Source organism: Liolophura sinensis, chromosome 1 (genome assembly GCF_032854445.1).
Source record: "Liolophura sinensis isolate JHLJ2023 chromosome 1, CUHK_Ljap_v2, whole genome shotgun sequence".
NCBI classification, from domain to species: Eukaryota; Metazoa; Mollusca; class Polyplacophora; order Chitonida; family Chitonidae; genus Liolophura; species Liolophura sinensis.
Window position 1 is genome coordinate 72,251,905 of NC_088295.1, and position 23,292 is coordinate 72,275,196.

At 40.1% G+C, this 23,292-nt stretch overlaps 3 protein-coding genes across 3 annotated transcripts in view; 1 reads left to right on the plus strand and 2 right to left on the minus strand.

Annotated features, from left to right (window-relative positions):
- The window catches only part of LOC135463742 (loricrin-like), a 99,702-nt gene extending 98,921 nt beyond the window's left edge, over window positions 1-781 (minus strand). Inside the window, exon 1 of the mRNA XM_064741164.1 lies at window positions 269-781. Coding sequence (XP_064597234.1) covers window positions 269-781 — 513 coding nt within the window. The remainder of the gene's footprint in view (window positions 1-268) is intronic.
- Window positions 782-858: 77 nt separating this feature from the next.
- LOC135463750 (uncharacterized) lies at window positions 859-12,881 on the minus strand. Its single transcript, XM_064741176.1, has 2 exons — window positions 12,746-12,881; window positions 859-1,196 (listed from the first exon to the last, which is right to left on the minus strand). Exons 1-2 carry the CDS (start codon window positions 12,879-12,881, stop codon window positions 859-861), a joined length of 474 nt encoding a protein of 157 aa, XP_064597246.1.
- A 9,088-nt stretch (window positions 12,882-21,969) lies between these two features.
- LOC135463759 (growth hormone secretagogue receptor type 1-like) lies at window positions 21,970-22,962 on the plus strand. Its single transcript, XM_064741189.1, has one exon. The coding sequence runs from the start codon at window positions 21,970-21,972 to the stop codon at window positions 22,960-22,962; it is 993 nt and encodes a 330-aa protein (XP_064597259.1).
- The last annotated feature ends 330 nt before the right edge of the window (window positions 22,963-23,292 follow it).

Sequence of the window (23,292 nt, forward strand, 5' to 3'; positions counted from 1 at the left end):
GCTAAGCTGATCTTTAGGTAATCCGTCATCTTGTCTGGCTGATGCTGTTGTGACACAGATCCAGGACGAGTCTGAATGGCTGCCTCCCTGTGACGTGAAGTGGATATTTCCAGAATCCGCCCTCAGAAAGCAGATAGCAAAACATTTACCTGAGACAAAAATCTGTTTCATTTGGAATAAGGACTACGAGGAGTCATATCAAAAATTACTGACCGATCCTATCGATGTCAGACAATTTTGCTGGTTGACATTTTTACTACAAAGATACCACCAGGACAGCCACAACTGCCACAACCCCACGGCCACTGCCACCACCACCATTGCCACTGCCTCCACCACCACCACTGCCTCCACCACTACCACCACTGCCATCACCACTGCCTCCACCACCACCACTGCTTCCACCACCACTACCACCACTGCCATCACCACTGCCTCCACCACCACCACTGCCACCACCACCACTACCACCACTGCCATCACCACTGCCTCCACCACCACCACTGCCTCCACCACCACCACTGCCACTGCCACGATCACCACTGCCTGCCAACATCACCACCACCGTCACCGCCACTGACACCATCACCACTGCCACCACCACCACTGGCATCACCAACACCACTGCCACAACCACCACTGCCATCGCCACTGGCATCACCACCACCACTGCCACCACCACCACTGGCATCACCACCACCACTGCCACCACCACCACTGGCATCGCCACCACCACTGCCACCACCAACACTAATGCCAGTGCCACCACTACCATTGGCATCATCACCACCACTGCCACCACCACCACTGCCACATGCACAACGACTGCCACCACCACCACCAATGCCACTGCCACCCTCACCACTGCCTGCCAACATCACCACCACTGTTACCACCATTGCCACCACCACCACTACTACCACTGCCAACACCACCACTGTCACCACCACCACTACTACCACTGCCAACACCACCACTGTCACCACCACCACTGTCGCCACCGTCACCGCCACTGCCACCACCACCGACACCACCACCACCACCGACACCACCACAACCACTGTCACCACCACCACTGCCGACACCACCACCACCACTACTGCCACCACCACCACTACTGCCACCACCATTGCCACCACCACTGTCGACACCGATCACGGCCACCACGACCGCCACCGCCACTGTCAGTACCACCACTGTCGACACACCACCACCGTGATCGCCACCCGACTAATGAACTACATCATATGATTATAAACATGAATTAAGTCTAGGTTTGGCATATACCAGTGACTGTTTTGTATTCTTAGATTTCTTGAGGAACGAAGTCGTTGAAGACATAGGAAAGCTTAAATCCGTATAATCTAATATTGTCGCATGATACTCCTATAGTGATTATGCAAAAGTCACATTGTAGTGTGAGATGGTCGAAGCGTATATTCCCAGTACCAGCGTATATTAGTACCGGTGGGGTGGGACCCACTACAGAGGGCTGAAAAGTACCCGTGAAGTACCAAGCAGATTCTACAATGCCCTATTATTGGTTTACCCAATCGCATTTGTACACAATGTTGTATGACTATTTAATATAGAAACAAACTAAGAGTCAGTCCTTTGAAAAGAAGCCTGATATCTTTCTGGTACTTTAAAAAGATGACTTTGCTAACTCTTTTTATGAAAGGATAGATAAGATGGTCGTGTTTTTTTCTTAATAAGGAGTATATGATATGGCCTAACAAGAGCACAAAAGAGCTTCTCCGCTTTCTTCTTAGGCCGTAAATATAACTTTAAACTCCAGTTTTTCTAATTCTTTTGCCACACATTTCTTTATTTTGCTTAAAACCATACTCATCATTTTACAGTACCATCCTTTAAATTCACTTTAGAGAACATGGCACATAGCTGATAATCAACAGCAGTTGTTTTTGGCATTTCTCTTATAAGGGAAAATGTGAATCATGTTTTAGCTAAAAAATCTTTTGTAAGGGAGAGACATATATCAACCACCAAACCAGCGTGAGCACTGTTATACATTTCTGTTGGGTCTGTTTCAAAATCAGGTTACTGTTGGCCTCTGAGCTGTAGTCATCAGTAAATGCTCTTGTATGTGTCACGTTTGCAGGAAGGAAACACGGTTATATCTCACAAACCAGCATTAGTCACGTTTATAATCTCACGGCTTCCGAATTTTTGCAAAACAACACCCTCCTAAATCAACCACCATACCAGTATCACGGGAAAATGCTGTCCAATGCGGAAACTGGCGGTTCAGTCATAAGCAAGGAATATTTGATACCTTGTCTGCTTGACGAATGAAATGTTCTTAAAGTTTGCCACAGTGTAAATAGTAAGCTTCGAATCTGTACTCAATAAAACAGCTATACTTCGGCATATTGGTAGATGACATGCACATAATGTGATGAAATTCCAGCACTAAATCATAACGATTGAGACTATGGTTCACTCAGAAGTGTCACTGTTAGCTTGTTTTCGACGTGCAGAATTAGCTTTTACACAGTACGAAAAGAATTAAAGACGGTAAATGTACTGAGCACCGTCTGGCCGGGTGATCCAGAGTTGAGGCAATACGGGCAAGAAGTGAAAAATTCGAAACAGACGACAACCATAAGTGTACATAATGATTATTTCTTTATTTATCTGATCAGAGTTTTAAGCCGTACTCAAAAATATTTAGCTTTATTCGACGGTGACAAGAATATGGTTGGAGAAAACCTGGCCGAGCCCAGAAAAAACCCTCAACCATCCTCAGGTTACTCTTCCCAGGTACAGTCGACCCGACAGAGCTCATTAAGTTTGACTATCTAGTAAGGAGACATAGAGCAATCCGCACTATACATTTCTACCAATTTTATTACCATTTAACTACCATACACCGAACTATGGCAAAGTTGGTAATTTTAAAAACTCATTAGCGCTTACTATTTTTCCTCACAATCTGCTATTGCGTTTTCAATTAAAAGAATTTGTGGCTGGATAGTTGACTCTTATCCTTTACCAAGAAAATCTGTTTTGTGATCGTGAATTTGTGTCTTATAACGACCATAATACAAAGATTTAAAGTATTGTTTCTGCTAAACTCCCTTGTTGAACTCATTTGCTGGAGAAGCCCTAGGAATTCATGATTGAAGGGTAGGTTGTTTCCCGTACGTCAGCACTATCCACTAATTTTGAAACAATCAGATGAAATATTTGCCAGTGTTTTGGTTTTATAGTGTGTATGAATTCCCTACCCTTCAGGACGATGAGCTATACCCTTAAGAATAGCCTTCAGTGGAGTCGGTATTATTGTAGATATGTCGTATATTAGCAAAGGGCCTATCAAACACTACTGGAGCATATAAAGCCGACACTACCACATGACATGTTCTTCAACGAATGTTTGATTTATTTATTTATTTGTTTGTTTGGTGTCATACGCCGTACTCAAGGATACGTCACTTTTACGACGGCGGCCAGCATTATAATGGGAGGAAACCGGACACAGCCCGGTGGAAACCCGCGACCATTCGAAAGTTGTTGACAGACCTTCCACGTACAGATGGAGAGGAAGCAAGCATGAGTTGCTCATTATCTCACTGCCCCGCACTGGTAAGCTTACCACGGAGGCCCCAAAGGCCCCTTCTTCAACGAATGAAATTAAAGCTAATTTCACTGATGACTGTATAGTGTTTTATTGTGTTTCAGACGTTTAAATCCTGCGGTAATCTCGTGGTAATCAGAACGCGGCGCCAAACAACCTACTCGTAAAGTATAATAAGGAAGGTGTTTTACTGTCACGCCTTACCCGAGGATAGGATTGCTGAACCACCTATTGCGCTATAACTAATGATATTGCTCTGTCCCCACCCCCACCACCACCCTTCCCCTTCTCGTATTAAGTCAGTGCAAGGATTTGTTGGTTGTAATTTCTTCAGCTAATACTGACATATGGCAGAAAATGAACTGCGAATCGTTCAGAAGAAACAACTGTATCTCTTGTATGGTCATAACCAAAATGCTGAAATTTTGGATAGTTTGTATCACAATAGCTTCTTGTTTGTTTAGTTGACTTGAAATACATGAGAATATTTCCCTTGAAAAGGACAGAGGCAATGTGTCTATCAGTGGAATAAGACAAGCGTCGTACATCCCCACGTGGTTGATAAATCTTCTGATTGAAAGCCACAGTGGATTTACATTGGGTAAACTTTCTAATAGAATAGACAAATTATTCCATATAGGGCCGATATAAACTGATTTGATACCAAAACTGTTTTCCATTTATCTCAGAACTGTAGGCTCCTTAAGCAACGGCGTTCCAATTAATGTACTAAAACAGAAGTTCTGTCCTAGAAATCTTTTTAAGAAATACGTAAGATAAAAAAATAATACAAATATATATAAACGATTGCTGGTACAGTGGGCCATAATGAAGACAAAGTTAGTCAATTATCTTCTATTACAATTATTATATTATAATTGTCTACAACAATTTTCAGTTTCAGTTTGAGCTAAAGAAATTTGTACAACAATATAGCCATTCAAATATACACTTAAACACAGGAGATTTGTAATGAACCATCCTAATGGATACATCGAATTCTTCCGCTAGTTTAAGCTATCTTGAATCCGTAATATCCGGGATCCTTTAAGAGTATGTAACATGATGGGGTTGGCTTGATTCAGCTGAACAAGGTGCATTCTGATTATAGACATGCAACATGCACAGCTGTTAATCGACATGTGTGGGTTCTCCGATAGGGAAATACCCATAAGCAATGGTTAAAACGTGGTTTAATCGAACATTGGTCTACACGATGCTCTACCCCTTTGTTAACTCGGTACGATCCGGTTACCGATTAAGCTGTATCTGGGAAGCACAGAAGGGGAGAGAAGAGCTGTAATAGTTCAGCTCAGGGAACAGGGACTCTAGCACAGGCTTTTTATAACAGGAGGAAATGTTGACCCAGTACCATTAGGCATATCTTAAAGTTTCCGTTTGGTATGCGATTGTTCCGTACATAACTAGTAGAATATATACAATTAATGTAGTTCCCTAAGTCCTATTAACATTACGTGACCAAACTCCGAAAGCAAGAAACAATTTTCCCATTGACATAAAGTGTGGGAATAACCCCTCATGAGACCTCAGACAAACACGTTACCGCTCATGTTTTACCTTTTACCACATCTGCTTTGTCAGACGCTAAACTAAGGTTAAGCTAGCGTCGGAAACACGCCGTGTGAAGCCGTGCAATGGGATCAAACGTTAAATCTTTTTGATGTGTTGTAAAGACCTTTTAGGCGTTAAGTTTTCACTCACTATCTGTGTTTAACGTTAGGACTGTCGCAATATGCATGAAACTGGCCACATTTGTATTTTATTTGTCTCACTTTCGATGTGATGCATTCGGCTTCAACATGATTTTTAGCTATATCAATTCTAGGAATAATGGTGTCTGGTAATCCACTGCCAGGGTTGTCTACGATCGAGTTGTCTACCGTCGGGCTATCTACGGTTATGTTGTCTGCGGCCTGCTTGTATACGGTCATGTCGCCTACGGCCTGCTTGTCTACACCTGTTCTCTTTCTTCGACACTATTCTAAATACACTTCAAAAACTCGGAATGCCCAGTAACAATTGTACATCCCAGCTACATCCCAGGTACATCACTGTGACATCACTGTGACATCACTGTTACATCATATTATTCATATGTCACCTCTCGAATATTTCTTGGCAAGCAATCTGGCAGTGTTCACCTTGTTGGTTGCGCTTCACACTGAACTGAGCAGTGATGCTGTACGGGAATTGTAAAAAGTATGTTAACTCTGAGCCCAAGACTAACATCTTCTTTACGTGGTATCGATTGTACGTCAGGGCAAATGGATTTGGTTTGTTGTTTTTGAAAACACAGACTGCTGACACAGTGTTGATTATGATCTGGATGTGTTAATACGTAGACTGAATGGTTACTCGTCAAGATTGTCGATGTCTGGAGTCTTACGATAAAATCGAATCACAGAAGTGACAAAGAAATAAGAAAATAACAAAGAAGCAAATAGAACTTCCGAATATTTTTTATAATTCGCAATTGGGTGTAAAACTTGTGACAGACTACCTGTCCCTGTAAGAAGTCTACTATAGCCCTTGGCCTCTAATTCTTCGAAGCGCACAATGCCGTGTTAATGTCAAATCGACTCGTCAAATTAAAATTGGGTAATTTCTATTTCATAAGCCTGCATTCATAAGAAGTGATATGTAAAATTCTACAAATGAAATACGGTTTGGGTGTCAAACTACCCAAGTGTCTTAACATTCCGTATGAGGCGTGTTTTACGGGAATGGAACACTACACCTACGGTTTGTGTTACTGCCACGACATCTGCTGGCAATTAATTGCACGAACTGTACAACAGCACGACACCGTGCTGGGGTGCTTATGAATGTCAATGGCAACTGTCAGTCTGAGTAAACCAGAAGAGCGTTTTAGAAAAGTCTTAACTGACGTGCGCAATTTACCGACAACGAGCCTGACTGATAATTATTTGTAGGCTTATTAGACCTTCAAAGGCACAACGACATCGCCCATTTATGTAATCACTTGGAATTTTACTAGCTATCCTTTGAAAATAATAATACGGAACACCCACACAAGAACTCTAAAAGCGGTGTTTTATTAGTAATAAACCTATTAAGTGTTAATTTCCTGTTCTGTGAAGTATACCACAGAAAGTTTTCACTTTTCTCGATAATAGAACAAATTGTGTATTCATCTTTCCTTCATTACACATTGAAGCATTTCTGTAAGTAGAGGAGGATGTTTTCCCGTCTTCGGGGGTTGAGAGATGAGATCCTCAACGTATAACGAAGCCAATGTGCGTAATTACAGTATCAGCATCGTAGATAACTAGAGAAAATAAGTGGATATCAATGACATATTTATAGAGGAGGGCAGATTAGAAGCACAAATTGCTCCACTGGCATCGGATCATCTGTTCTCAGCTGTTTGTCAATTTCCGGAGCGCCCATGCGCTGCCTTGAATACACTGAAGAGCGGCTCTTCCGAGAGGGAAAAAAGACGAGCAATGATAAAATATTGAACACGGTGTGTTAGAAACAGTGTTTTGATAGCAAATATAGGTAAAGTGGTCTGTAATTGACAGGAGAATGATAGGTAACGGACATGTGAGGAAATGACTATAACTGTGTATGTACATGTAATTACATTTGGATGAAGTGTTAATAACGGATGTTGGACCAACACTCGCAAATTATTCCAAGCTACAGTTTCAAATAAATGTAGACCGATGACGGACGGAATGGCAGTGCGATCGTAATACGATATATATGTGAAGGGCAAAATTTCTGTTTTTGACGAGTACAGTTAAGGGCCTGTAAACTTATTATATCTGATGGTAGTCTGTTCAGACTATGTCGGTGTTTCGTGCCCTACATACGATTCTGAACTCTCGCCCGGCTGAAGACATGACTGGCTAAACAAATCCGATATTGTAAGATGACTTTCTAGCCCTGTCGACGTTTTCATCCTGGGCATCCTTCCAGTGCACTTGGAAAATTAGTTGTTTTTAACACTGGAACAAATTTGTAGATTTACCATTGTTAATGCACTTTGAATTGCGATTCCAAACTGCAAGCCTCCTCACTCTGTAGTGGTCTACAAAGCCACCTTTCTCAACCAAGAATTTTTGATGTGATAAAGCATCATTATCTTAATTTTTTAAGGAGTCTAATAATGTTTGTCTGTCGTCAAACACATGTGGTGAAGGGAAAATAGTGTTAGAACAACACAAAAAAACCCCCAAGAAAGCACCCCGTGCCAAAAGTGTGATGGGAATACAGTCCTGTGATATGAACTCTTCGATGTACAAAGAGTTACACTGAACTTGTGAGCCACGACCCCAAAGTCAAGTATTACGGAATCACGGACGATTATTCTCAGCGGGTAATGTAGGTTTGCTAACAGTGCCATTTATTCTCTGATAGAATTATGAGCAGCATCTGAGAGGCTTTTCAGCACAGGTCAGCGTTCTGGACTTTTAGCCGGCGGTGTGAGAAGGCAATGGAAATCAGTCATCATCGTGCAGTGGACAATAGGCCGGTACAGCCTGCACACGGGAAGAGGGAGTTAGGTAAGTGTTTGATCTACCCGGTTTGTTTAAGGAACATGCTTGTGGATAGAGCCGCTCTTTCCCCACGTCAATGAGATAAATATTGGTCATTACAATAAATCAATAAGAGATAACAGGACTGGTATCCAGGGCTCGTTAGCGGGGCACTGCCCGTGATAATGTAATCTCAATGTTATTTGTCTCCGTCTGAAATTGCAGCAGCATTTTATTGGTTGTGTCAAATACGGAGGCATTTCACAAAGTGTGGCATTAAACAAACACTAACGATTGTCCGCAAATAAAGGCTAAAATGTGCTCAGTGGGATTAAGGGAGTAAATAAACTTTCATGCTTTGCAAACGGACACTTATTGGTTAATGCAGTAAGGGTTAACCTTCCTGATTAATCTGTGTATATAAATAGGCTGCTTCGGTCACATGACCTCACACATACACACACGCACGCTATATATGCACATCTTTCAGTACATATTGGACCGCCGTTGTATAAGTGAAATATTCTTGTAAAAACATGCTGTAATATTACAAGCATCCTATCGATAACTGAACCACTTTGTGGGAAGACATGCTGTAATATTACAAGTAAAGATCCTATTGATAACTGAACCACTTTGTGGAAAAAGACCGTAAATAAGCATTTGGAGCAACAAATATAACTAGCATGCCTCGTGTAATAATTTTGTGGTTTTTAAGAAAAAAATTGTTACAATGCCAAAACTTATTCTTTAGAACCTGTTGTTTTCAGATTACTTCCTGGGTAAGAACCATTTTTAAAGTGCCAAGTTTGAAACAAATACCCCTTCTATAATAAGTGTTGTAAAAATCCTGGTGATAATCTTAATGAAAAAAAATTTAAATATTTTAAAATGAAGATATTATATAACTGTTCATTCTTTTATTTCAAAAGTGGAATTTAGTTTTTAAAAGGTCAACATTTGCTTCAAAAGTAGTTTTTATTTCACAAGTGAAAATGATTCCTTTACATCAACAATCGATACATATATACCCACTTATTTCTCACGTACAGATCCATCCGTGGGGATTAACACATTCCATGCCGGGTCGGTATGGGATCTTTCCATCCTGATGGAGGGCCGGTCTGTTTATTGCTGGGGCAATTCGATTGATTCCGTTGGATTGCTGTAGTCGTAGAGACGTGCAGATGAACCCGACTCAATTGCCTGTAAACATTTATCACTGCCATACGAACCGTCCAATTATCTTTATCTGACTTTCAGATTTGGTGAATACCGCTTGGACAGTCAACGCGAAATATTACCATGCAGTGGGCAATGAAAACTGCGACAAGCCGCGCAGCCAGCTCATTGATTTATCGCGCGAACCCAGATCCAAAAAGATGAAATTTACAGTGTCCGGCATCCCAAGATACGATTTATACTTTCTCCACACAGATACATTCAGATGAAGTTTATTGAATGCGCAAATTGTTGGCCCCCATCTTCGTCCAAAGATAGGCAGCATCTGTAAAGAAATAATCTCTCAACATTAAGATTTTCCTGTGCAAATACATCACACAAAGTGGATATGCGCTTTAACGGTTCCAGTAGGTCACCAACAACATTGTTGTTTTTACACCCCAAAAACAACTCGGGGCTATTTTTTCTTTTTCGAATGAGTTATTGGCAGAAAACAAAATAATATCGCACCCGTCATTGATAGTCCGTCAGAGAACAAATATTTTGAGACGAGTTTTCTTGGAAATAGGCTATTGATCGAAACACGGCTATTATGTTGGAAAACAGCTAGAGTGTTGTTGCAAGAGCCTTGGGTTGATTTCAGTAGTTACCGCGCCTTAGAATTGTGTCCACGTGTGAAACAGTAATGAGCAACAAGCTTCATCCACCAGCACCTATATTTGTGTTTGAAGGACACGTAAATAAAGGTTAAAATAGTTTTAAAGGCTATATATAGGGCTCCGTAAATATTTGTTGTAGAGTTTTTGTTATCAAAGTTCCATTATATACCGATACAGACTCCACATCACTGGAGACTGCGCAGTTGTTGACGGATGATGGCCAAAAACTTGTGAATGAACGATATGAACTCCAGCTTTTTTCGTCCCCTCATATGAATACATCCGACAGTCATTATAAATAAGGCAGAGGGTGCCTGGGGTCTAACTGTGTTTTTCTCGATGGATGGTGATGATGACTCATCACCAACAGGGTTTGCCGTTCCTCGTCTGAGGGTGCCTCCATCTTGTTCACGCTTATTGGGCCTTGCCAAGGTCACAGTGATAAAAAATGCATTGCCACTGTGAGAATACACATTTATGTTCATTTTCTCAGGCAGTTAATTAGAGAATGGTCAAAACTCGCTCAAGGGAAACTGTCAAGAAGCAAAGCTCGTTTAAGTCGACGGAGCAATATCACAGTGTTTGGCTATAAAAAAATGGATCCTTTCTCAGAATCTTGTGGCAGGCAATCTTCGACAATCCGATATAAGCGGATTAAAGCCGATTGGCCAACCTGGTCATTATCGCCAAACACCAGTATTCAGCTTAGATACCACGAGGGAGAAAGTCAGGACCAACAGCTTGTTTGGCTTCAACGGATTAGAGACAGGCTGCTAGATTTCTATTTTAAAGCACATACAGAAGGCGACCAAAGATATCGGGCTGTGGTTATAGCGCCGAAATAATGCTGACAACGAAACTCTTTCTGTCCTTTCGCTTTGTGAATTAATATCATACACGACTCACTTTGGTTTACTTGTTGTCTGATGGAAGCTGATCTCTGTTCTAATTACTTCCGGTAAGAAAGCTTTGTTTCTTCCGGCGTTTATCTGTGCGTCTACCTGTCTGTCTGCATTTCTGTCGGTTTGTTTGTTTGGTTGTCCGTCTGTGTCTGTCGTATACCCGTGTCTGTCTGTCTGCTTGGTCGTATACCTGTGTCTTTTTGTTTGTTTGTTTGGTTGTTTGACCGTCCGTCTGTTTCTGTCTGTACGTTCGGCCGCTCGTATTTGTCTGTCTGTTGGTTTATTTTAGTCGTCTGTCAATGTCTGTCTGTTTGGATATAAATGGCGATATATTTTGATTTATCTGGATACACGAATCTTTCAACGATTCTTCACCGATGACAGTTAGTGTGTGAATCCTTCCAGTTTTATTTTAATTATCTTGCATTAGGTATCAAATCGTACAATGTCATGTCAGTATTGCACAAAGTCCACACTGCAAAATCATCAGTGAATGAAATTCCTCATATATTCAGAATGCACCACAAAATCACCTGATGTCTGACCCGATATTTGGTGTAGCATGAAACAAAACTGAATGGCAATTATTTTATTGAGTTGAGAGCACAAAGATGGTTATTAAATTACAGGGAACACGGTAGTTTGTGCCCAGTAACAATTAGTAAGACTTGCAGTGTGTTAGGAAGGTTTTATACATCTAAAAATCCACATATAAAATCGGCATAAAAATGTGTGCTAATGTTCGAATGTTGCAGCCTTACGTCCAAGGCGTTCTGACGCACTGCACAAAGTGTAGTGATTCCGTATGGTTTCTGTCACATCCATAGACCAATCAGGCGTCATACAAGCTATATGTTCTTCAGTAATAAATAATTTTTTTTTTAAAATCCCCCCACAAAAAATGATACTTCCTAAATTACTATATTGTTCCACTTTTGTATATGATAAATGCAAAGTAGTTTCATGTATCGATCATTAAAATACCATGAGATTCTGAAATTCTAGGCATGGTTATACATGATGACATAGGTCAATAGTATTGTATCTACGGTGAATATGTCGTAAGTCCGCCAAAGTCATCGGAGGCCACCGGTGCACTGCGGATTAAAGGAGAGCTTTACAGAATGTGGTGGAATGAACCACAGCAAACGGACCGTTTATTGCAAGAAGCTTTCTGTCGCCCGAAATTCGATTCCAGAGTAATTCAGACATTAATCTTCCTGATTGAGCGAACTCTCCAAGGAGGCCCTGTGACTACCTCCATGGCCATCTTCTACTGTCGTTTAAACGTGCTTGTAAACAAGCCATTATCATAATTCACTGGAATGCTTCACGACTGATTTCGGCAGCGTCCAAATTAGACCGCATTCTTCCGTGGAGATCCCCAGATTGAGCCGAAGTTACCATTTGTTCTGATATGCAAAACCGCATGACCATAATGCTTGACCAATCGAGCAGTGAAAGGGAATAATCAAGCTTGTTGATAACTAATTCCAACATCCCTGGGGAACGTGTCACGTTACGTAGACCTGGGAACCATTCTTGATACCACGCAGTCATTGTCGTCATTAAACCTAGATAAAGGGGACAACTTCAAGTTTGAAATCGTAATTTATCCTTTTTAGGATAGTAACATACCAAAGGGTCGGGTATATATATATTCCTTGAAAATAACATGAAGTTTGAAACTGCAGTTGGAATATAACAGAATGTAGAAAGTTAAGAAGGCGTTTTATTATTTATCTTTCCTATGTAAATTTTCCTCAGCAGGGGATTAGGAACACTGTTCTTAAATTCCTCCAAGAGAACAACCTCCCTTAAATTCTCAAAAGAATGGTCTATAAATGTTCTCTTTCTGTTTCTTCTCTTTCTCACTCTCTTTCTCTCTCTCTTTCTGTTTCTTGTATTTCTCTCTCTCTCTCTCTCTCTCTCTCTCTCTCTCTCTCTCTCTCTCTCTCTCTCTCTCTCTCTCTCTCTCTCTCTGTCTCTGTCTCTTGCTGTCCTCTTTCATGTTGCCAGTTTCGTCTACTGTTTATTATCTTTTGGGACATATTCATTCATGAACTGGTGTTTTACGATATTTTTAAATGCGATTACTGACTTTGAACGTCCCATGTACGGTTTACGAGGGGCATACGAATACTGCTTAGATTTACATTCTAATACCATTCATATATCACTTGAAAAGTGTTTTCGCATTTTATCAAAGTTAACCCGCACTATATTTTACAGTGAGCATCAGGTAAAAAGCATGAAAATGATGAAAGACGTACAGTATAGAGAATACGATCAGAGCAGCGTCGACAGTGTAATAGCTCGCAAATGGTCACATGCAACAGGTGAAATACGGTTTCTTGTCAGTTTACCTCACTCAGGGTTCTATAATAAACATTTTGTTTCTAGCCCAAAGAACTTGTTTATTATCAAATCTGACAGCTTCTATACCATATTTGACGTAGGGCGCTAGATTTAATAATGACATATAAAGACCATATAAACTTAAGACTTACGTAAATAAAAGTACAGAGCTTATATTGATTTGGTTTCAGTTATTTATTAGAGTTTTCCAGTCTGACTTACTGAACTGTCTCTGGAGAATAGAGCCCTTACATAGGGCAAGAAAATGCCTATGCTTACAACATCGAACTGAGCTCCTTCAACCTACTTAGTACTTTAACCTGTCCACATGTTCAGATGTAGAACTGTGTAGACTCTTGTAATTGGAGGACTTTCGGCTGATCTATTAAACTTCTGATGGACTGAGTGATTTATTGTTTGATGATTGAGTTACCACTTTCTTTGGCACTGATTTCGACCTTACGTCTTAGAAGGTTATCGATTTGTGTTGGAAGCGATTGTGACTGTCGGCCGCGTACCCGTTAAATGGGAATTAGAAGACAAGGCGTTCACGACATCCAGCATTACTTGGCTGTAAAGACGTTGTCAGCAGGGTCTCCTCGTCCCGTCAAGGCGTGTCTTGTCGCAGAATCTGCCCAAGGTCCAACAGCTGGATCACTTCAACCCAGCACAAGTCACGTAACCACTACACGAAAACATCGTCCGTATTTCATAATTTGCATAGTAATAGGCAAACGACACAACAACTGTTTTTTTTTTAATGAAAAAGATGCCATTTAAAAATAAAAACTGAATAATTTATCAGGTGGCGAACTTTCAGTCTAGTATCATGTTGTGTCTTCAGTCGATTTCAAGTTTCTCAGTACTAAATAGTGATATGCACTAATGGTTGTCATCACGTGTTATATGGCCAACGTACGTATATATGTATACAATCGCAAATTGGGGTCCCTTCATGTGTAAAGCTGAAATGTTTAAACAGTTGAAGTAATAAAGGCAGCGCTTATATTACAACAATGGCACATGGGTATGTTCCCAATATTCCACTCTCTGGCTTCTAATGTCTAAGTCTGCTCTCCAGTAATTGGGACTACGTGAAATTTTGGCTCAGATTCAAAATGGCGTCTGTGTTACAGAAGAGTTGTCATTGGAATATCATTTGCTTTGATTTAATAGTCAAGGATCGAGCTGCGATGGGGTTTTGGATATTGTGAGATTTGATAGAAGAGACAAGTAAAATCTTATGAGGCTCTATATTTCCTCCTCCAAGTTTGATATATTAAGGAGAGATCTACGGGATAGGAGCCTGGAGTCCACGGACAGGGGCTACTGCGCATGGATATAAACTGACTTGATATGAATGTGGTTTCCGGGTGATGGGTGTCAGTGTGCTGTATAATTTGGTCGGGATTTGACTGGACGCTCAAACCGTTATCTCTTCACACAGCAGAAATCACTATTGATCCTTGCAGTTATTTTCTGCTTTAAAAAGTATCACTATACATCTCGGCCAATGCTTTTCTCCTTTCCCAAACGTCATGACCGGCCTGACATTAGGTAATAAAACGTGCCTCATAACTTCTGGGGGAAATTGGGACGTGGGACAGGCTTTATAAAGGGCTTGTGACAGACGAGTTCAGGCCGGTGTCTACATATCGACACAAAGGTGTGGTTCTCACCGAGTCAGTTTTTACATTAATCGTCCAAAGTTAAAATTATAACAGTCATGGTTATTACAACGACTATAGAACGGTTTGGGACAAAACAGTGGTATTATCAAACGTGACTTGAGCTGTAGTATGAAGAAACCATACAAGGTACAACATGAAGTGAAAAATACAAGCAACTACTTCATTAATATTTAACCCTCAACTCCTAACATTTCATATTTCTATACAATATTTGTTTATTGATGATGGCACTTACATATGGTGGTCGAAATATAGACTATAACATACCGTAACTTCAATATTCAGAGCTGCTTTTCTCTCTTTTCTTGGATGAAGGAAACTGAACAAGCGCGAAGAAACCACCGTAGAGATGTACAAAGCCAGAGGTAAAACAGCAAACAAAGTAGCCATGCCTGAATTCGAGCGCACGACCTCATTTATCTCAGTGCAAGGGTACCACTATCGGAGAGTAAACATGAGAAACAACTTTCTTGTTGAACTCCCAGATCAGCGATACCTCTACACAAGATCAAATAACAGTGCAGGCTATAACATACACAGAGGGAAAAATGTAGGTCAGACATTGACAAATAAAATAATAAAAAAATATAATACAATGTTTAAAGGCAGGGTTCATAACACGTCGCCTCTAAATAAAATATAACTGTACATAAGTACGGTGATCTTTACAGTCACTAAATATAACACATATAAACAATAGTGACAAAATGATGTTATAACGATTATATGTACATACACAAAGCAATATGCATGCAATCAGGCACAGGATCAATCTTAGTAATAAACTTGGCATTTCTTACCGTATGAATACAATCCTCAATAGGGGGAATAAGATAAGAATCCGTCTTGGTTACAACATTGACCTTTCCGTAATCCACACACAGACGTATAGAACCATTGGGCTGAGAGATAACCACAACTGGCGAAAACCAGTCACTCTTAATAATCCTATTGCTGAGTGACTGGTTTTCTCAGCTATAATGACAGAATATAGTGTGCAAAGAACTGTATAAACAGTTTCTGTATGTTTTTAGTACAAAATGTGAATCTCTAATCCAAAACAAAAACCAAAAACACAGCTAAACAAGCTGACAATTAACGTGCTACAATCCAGAACAAGCAGGTTTTAGTTCCCGCTATCGGAGAGTCAAACTGAGAAATAACTGGCTTGTTTAAGTCTCAGATAAGGCCTTACACAAGATCAATCAAAAAACACAAAGACGCTTGAATAAGATCAATACATATATTTGAACAAAATAGACAAATAATACAACTGACAATAATATACAAAACAATACAAATAATTACAAATATATATGTATAGTCTCTTACGGATGACAACGTCTAAATCCGGATGGAATATTCCGGCTTCCAAAGGCGAGTCAATCCACGTAAATACAGAATCCACGGTTAAGAGATATTCCTCAATCGACGGATGACAGTCCGATAAGTGACAAGCTATAATGGCGGACGACGGTTTATTCTCCAAGTGCCTGTGACGGTGTAACTTCTCAGGGCGGACGGGATGACAGTAGAGCCCGTGATGCCGAGCTGTCCCTGTATGTTTCACTCCTCGGAAAATAGACAAAGTCACTTCCAGGGTAAACTGGGATGAAATGTACGTAATCGCACGAAGAAACAATGAGCTATACAAGTTCCAAAATAGCAAGTGGCGAAACACAAGCTCACAAAGTGTTGCGTACAGAAAATGCAGTACAAATGACGAATGTCGAATGGCGCGAAAGCCGATATCTCCAAACAGATAAGGTCCTTCACAGTGGATGACAGTGAGTATTACTGCTCTCAAGAAGAATAAATGAATGCGAGCTTCACAACTCCGTGGCTCATTTTTATAGACTAAGGTAAAGAAAATTCTAGATGGTTTGATCGTAAACATAATCACAACACCAATACATATTTCCAGAATGTATAAACTGTGTAAAATGACCCTAAACTCATAAACGCCGAAGCCTCGAGAACGCAAGACTGGATAACAGTGCAGGCCATAACGTACGTAGCGGGGAAAATGTAGGTCAGACCCTGACAAGTAAAAATATAAAAAAAAAAATATAGAATACAATGTTTGAAGACGAGACTCGCAACATAACGTTAGTGGTATTTCGTATATTTCCACTGAAACGCGCGATCAATGTATGTGGTTAAATATATATAGACCCAGATATATGTTATTTACATGAACAAAGAGAACACAGTCTTCACCCATCTCCTTCCAACGATTTTACCAAAGCAACTTTAAATTGAAATTGAAATATGGAGAGATGAATGCAGTACATTCATATTCACATTGAAATATCTTGGCTGAACTAGCAAACATCATGCACCTTACATACGCACTGACAGTAGCCAGATTTTATCTTTAATGTGTAATTATTTAAGTAACTGTTTGTGAAAATATCGTCGTTTATAGCCATTGGAATATAATTCTTACAATTAAACCAGGCATTTTACCATGTAAACAAGCAAATCAAATACAGTAGTTTTAATACGGTTGAGAGATATATGTCCTATGTTCAGAAACACATGATTCAACATTTGTATCGTATGAGCTAGCTCGCAGAATTCATAATTCGACAACATTACCTCATGGGCTTTTAAATTTTTTGTGTTTTTTTTTGTTATATTTTTGTGACAACGTGCATTCTTTTGGGTGCGATTGACAACTGATTTACCGGTTATATTTCCCGAAGTATCACACTGTATTAACAGTTTATCGTGAAACATGAAGGAGATATTAAATACCAAGTAGTCATTCCGTTTTGTGACACGTGTTTTTGTTCTGTAACGCCTTGTCCTACCTCATAAAGTAAATCAGAAGTCTATTTGTCCCTCTGAAAAGCCTTACGTTGTTAATTATACAATATCCTGGTTTAAAATAAAAGCTGATTAGCTATGATCTCTTGGGGTATTTTAACTGATCGACTAGACTGCGGTAAAGGCGTGAACCATGTTCCAAGCTTTTTTCCGTCGATAAAATGTATATGCAACACTAATCGATACTAATTCTACTGTTTTCTCAAAGCAAACAACTTGAAAACGATTGTCCAAACATGAGTTAATTCGAAGTCAAATGGAGGGATCGGTGTATAATACGTCTATAACCCTTATCTTTGTTCTTGGAAAACTAATAATTTATACAGGGAGAACTGAACAAATATCCTATCCCCAACCAAAACTATTCTCCCGTTTTCGTCCTTCTTAATCACAATTTACTATATACAGTACGGACTTAATTCTTCCTAGGTTTCCCCTAAAGTTATTTTACGAGATATAAAAGGAAGGCATTGACATGCATAGCCAATATTACACACAGTAGTGACGTTCAATTTGGCACTGGATCGATTTATAGGATTAATCCCCAATTCATAAATGTTAGAATCACTAAGATGCTTGTTTAGACGATCGGTATTAGACTAGCTGCTAATGCGAACATATTGGCTTTCAAGTGAAAGCCTTTCATGAATAAACATGACGTATCAATAAAACATGCTATCAAAAAACTAGCCTGGAAACCTCAATCAGAGATTCAACTTGACAAAGCGATGCTTTTATGTTTGTGGGCATGCGAGCGAGTAGCCAAAAACCGGCTTTGAAAGATAAGTCTTTTTTATAACTTTATTCTTTTATCAGCACGAGTAGCTGACATCGGTACTGAATGTCTAACTTAATCTTCACCGTTAAATAATTCTGGCCTGTATCTTCTGACAGCTGTTGACGCTGGATCTTATGTACACTGGTTAGTGTTATTTAGAACGCTGTGGTGTAAGCTCTGCAGACTTAAATGTAGGGTACATATGTTAATATATTGTATGTATATATTTGGTCGCATAAAGCACGTTACATTATGCCATAAAGAATAAACTATGTAATGGAAAGTGATGTATCTTGAATTTCAAATTAGATCCAGCCGCGATTGTTGAATTAATAAAATGTGCGTGTAAAAATGAAAGCTTTATAAACCACTTTTTTCTTCAAATTTTCCATCATAGGTTTAATGGGCATTTCTCACAATATAGAAACATATCTCAGAAAAATATATTAAAAAAAAAATTTACTTATTCATTCGAGGGCATGTCAAGGTATGCTAAGGACAAAGTTTTTTTTTTAGAAATAATAAGGTAAAACTATGCTTCAAGAAAATTAAACTCCCGTATTGATTCGAGAATATATCAAAGCATGCTAATGTCGGATGTTTTTTACAGAAATAATAAGGTAAAGGTATGCTTTAGACAACCAATTAAAGACTTAGTTCTCAAAGATTTTCATGTGCTTAGATCTGTGAGTCTTTATGAGTCTGTGAGTGAGATGGTTTTATGTATTTTACAGGCTTTTTTATGGACGTCCCATCGTTCCCCACAAGTATGGACGCACGTACGTTTCCCTCAGCGAAATCGAGAGTAATTTCATAGGAATAATAAAGTAACGAGAAACGTAGCATGCTGGGTGATTTCATAAGAATAATAAAGTAATAAGACACGTCAAAGAAAACAATGAATCGTGGATAGTATTATAAATAGCTGCTGAGCTTGTATTGGTTTGTGAAAGATTAAAACCAGCATGCGTAACTAAATTATCAAATTATTTTTCACGGGGAAAGGGGATTATGGCGTGTAAGGTAGAGAAAGCAATGAAGACAAAGTGCGGAGTATGTAGTATGAACTGTTAGGAGAGGCATCTAAATCTGATACTGTCTTAGAGCTGATGACGTCCACGGCAGCATTACCACGGATAAAGTATCGTGAAGGCGGACGGAGCGTTTGTATGGCCAGACTGGGATCGATGCCAGTCACTGGTGCTCCGGTATAAAACAGCTCAGATTCCACAAGCCAAAGGGATGCAGATGTTCAGCGGTCATTCGGACTGTGCACACCTCAAATCTCTCTGATCGGCTGTAAGAAGGAGGAATTCTTACCAAAATTAATTTAAAAAGAGTTTAAAGACCAAGAAGGTGGAGAAGATTTGAACCTAATTTATCGGGATAGTTCTCTTCATACCATACCCTTCAATTGCGCGTGCATCTCTCCGAAGACTAAACCCGGTAAAGTATTGTTTATAGTTTTCGCTTATTTTAAAGCATTGGATTCTTTTCATGAGTATTCCTTCATGTTTTAACTTGTTTTTCAAAGTACTGGATTCTGGGGCCCAGTTGATCAAGTAATTCAAGTAAAAAGTTCTATATACAGCGATAGTTTCGGTAGTATATAATTGGTTCCAACATTTACTTGGATTCTCAGAATTTAACTGGGGATAATCATCACTCTGCATTGATCGTTTTATTTCTTTTAGCAAGATCTTCATTCTAAATTAGTTACATAGGTCACACAGGTCATAAAGATACCAAGGCTTTAAGGCTGACGCTTTTCAAAATGTGTTTTGATGAACTGAGTAACGTCACTTCGGGCATTACGAATACCTGTGTAGTCCCATTAGAAGTCACAAAATGGCATAACCTTTAGTTAAAGCGTTGTTAAAATGTTGCTACTTGCAGTACTTGGTAGCAGTTGCCTAAAACGATTTTTAAGAAACATTAATGTTTCAAACACTACATGGACATTTCCATCTGAACGCTTGCGTTTTTCAACAGTCTTGTGAGTCACCGGTATAGGCATTTTGATAGTAACTGAACAGCCTCTCCTATATCTGTCGCTTTGTTCTTGGTAAGGACTCGTCGTTTACAACATTTGCCATGTTATATTGTTATAAGTGTAGCATCCGTGATGTTATTTGATGTGTGACTGATACTGCCATACGTTTTAATTCATTGCTGGAAACTTTAATGACAAAATATTATAAAGAACGGCTTTTTCGAACTCGGAAAATGCCAGATACATCATCGCAACCTGTTCAGTGGTAAATGAGCTTAACACACGTCTTTCACTTCTTGCTTTCACAATAAAGAACATGTGGCAATAAGGTGAATTGATATAAACATGTAACATAACCGTAGTATCCCTTGCCATATGTTGTAAGTCGATTGACGTTCGGTCGGGACTGGTATCAGCTGTTTGTCTAGTTTAGAATTTGTTTATTTAATAAGGCAGGGGCTGTGATCGGAATACATGCGGAATAATTTGTCGTCAGTGATTGATGCAATATTAGCCGAAAGGTAATGGGATTGCGTCCAATCAATTGTTCAAGTCTGACGAGAGAGATTCCAAGAATTGAATGTTAATAGTTTTGAGTATAATAACTACGTCGTTTATGTCGAAGATTTTTTTCTCGAACGAATGTAATTGTATTCAGTCAACCATGAAATCATACATACCGAACCCTCAATCATCCAATGTTTAACAATCACTGACCACAAGTTTTCAAGCAAATTGAGCAAAAATTCCAATATTTTCAGAAAGAGTGAAGTACCATCAGTCAGACTAATTAAACAGAATTCTCTTGCCGAAAATCATTCTCCGCCCTAAAATTTGTGATTTTATTGGAATTTTCATGCATTATTGGATTACGCTTTCGCTAGTTGTTGAGAAGTCGATGTTCACCTACGATGTAGGGGATACGGCATAGCCTTCCGAGTCTCTTGCATTGGGGTTGACTCCGCTTCAGTTGGTAACTGACAACGTGAAGACACCAATCAAACACGGCTGTTTAACTATCGACCACTGTCATTTGTTAACACGCTAACGGGGAAAACATACGAGTGTTTTTAAGGCAATCACGTGATTTCCACGAAATTTAACGTTTACACTTAGACCTTGACAAAAAGGAAAATAAATCTTTAAAAAACGCTTCTGAGATAATTACAGCTCTTTTTTGGCTCAGCTCTTTACTGTTTGTCTTTTTTCTATCTTCACAGGCCAAACTTCCGGCTAGTCCTTCTTCCTCTGATTTGCATCGCGTGTTTTCGCCATGTTTTTCCTCTGAGAATTCCACTCACCTACTTCACCAACTCCGCATACATTCCCGATGGCAGAAAACACGACCGCGAGCTGGGCTGACAACGTCAGTCTTGCCCCCTTGGACACGACCACGGCCTTCAGGGGCAGGTTGGGATACGGTGAAATAGAACTATACACGGAGTTTATGGTGGCTTACTACATTAGTAAAAGTGCTCTTTGGATCCTGACAATCATAGGACTGGTGTGTAACTCCTTAGCCTTTGTGACGATCTCCAAGATCAAGCCATTCAGCACCTCGTCGTTCTACGTGGCGCTGTTGGCCGTCTTAGACACGCTGGTGCTTCTAACACGGTTGATTTACCAGCAGATGACGGGGTTTGACGTGCCCATGGGCAATATCGGCTGCGCCGCCTTCACCTACGTCGGCCAATGTATTCTTCACATCTCCACATGGACACTCGTTATTATGACCATTGAACGCTTTGTAGCCGTCTGGTTCCCTTTGCGGGTAATGGAACTCTTCACCATGCGGAGGGCGAAAATCTCTGTAGCCATAATTGCCGTGGTACTTCTCCTCGTGAACATTCATAACACGTGGACTTATGAAGAGGTATGGCAGGACCCCCCACAGGGGCTAAACTGCGTACCGCGACCTGAATACGTCTATTTCCATAAGATCGTGTGGTACTGGATCAATTCATGCGTGTACGCGTTTTTCCCTTGTGTCATTTTAATAGGGTTAAACGGCCTGATCATTTGGGGAATGCGGCGCTCGTTTAAAGTTCAGAAGAAGATGACAAATGGCGAGTGTGTGGGTTCGAGCAAGCAGACTCAGCAGCGACAAATAACAATCATGCTGGTCACCGTTTCCGTCGCTTTCGTTTGTTTCCTCTTGCCCATTTGTATATTTCATCTTGTCTCCGTAAATTGGAACTACGCGAAAAGCACCGAGGAAACGGCAAGGTACCACCTCGCCAGTGAGATCGTCTTCTTTGTGGCGGAAATCCACCATGCTATCAATTTCTTGTTTTACTTCTTCAGCAGTCGGAAGTTCCGCACTGTGCTAATTAAGCTGGTGTGTTGTAGGCAGCGATCCAGCCGCGGCTCGCTCTACACTTCTCAGCCAACTGTCACCTCCACCAGCACTCTCAGCACAACTCTCTCCATGCGTCGTTGATTGCCGCCACAGATGTTCAGGCTGAATCGCCCACATCACTGACATAAACTCGCTTAATTCTCACTTTCTTTGAAAACCATTGATTGCATTTGTTGTCTGGCTAGAGGCATCACGCATGGAGTTTGGAATCTTACCTCAGTTGCCCTTTAACACCTCACTCAAATCCATCGCTTGTCCATGCATAAATTGTTGGTGACACGTTATGGTCTCATGAGGAGATTGCTGTCTGTTTTGTTGGCGTGTGATTGGTTTTGGTGTGTTGCAATCTTCCTACATTCCAACGAATGGCGTTTTCGTGGCTATGTGTATTTTAAGTCGTACTGTATCAAG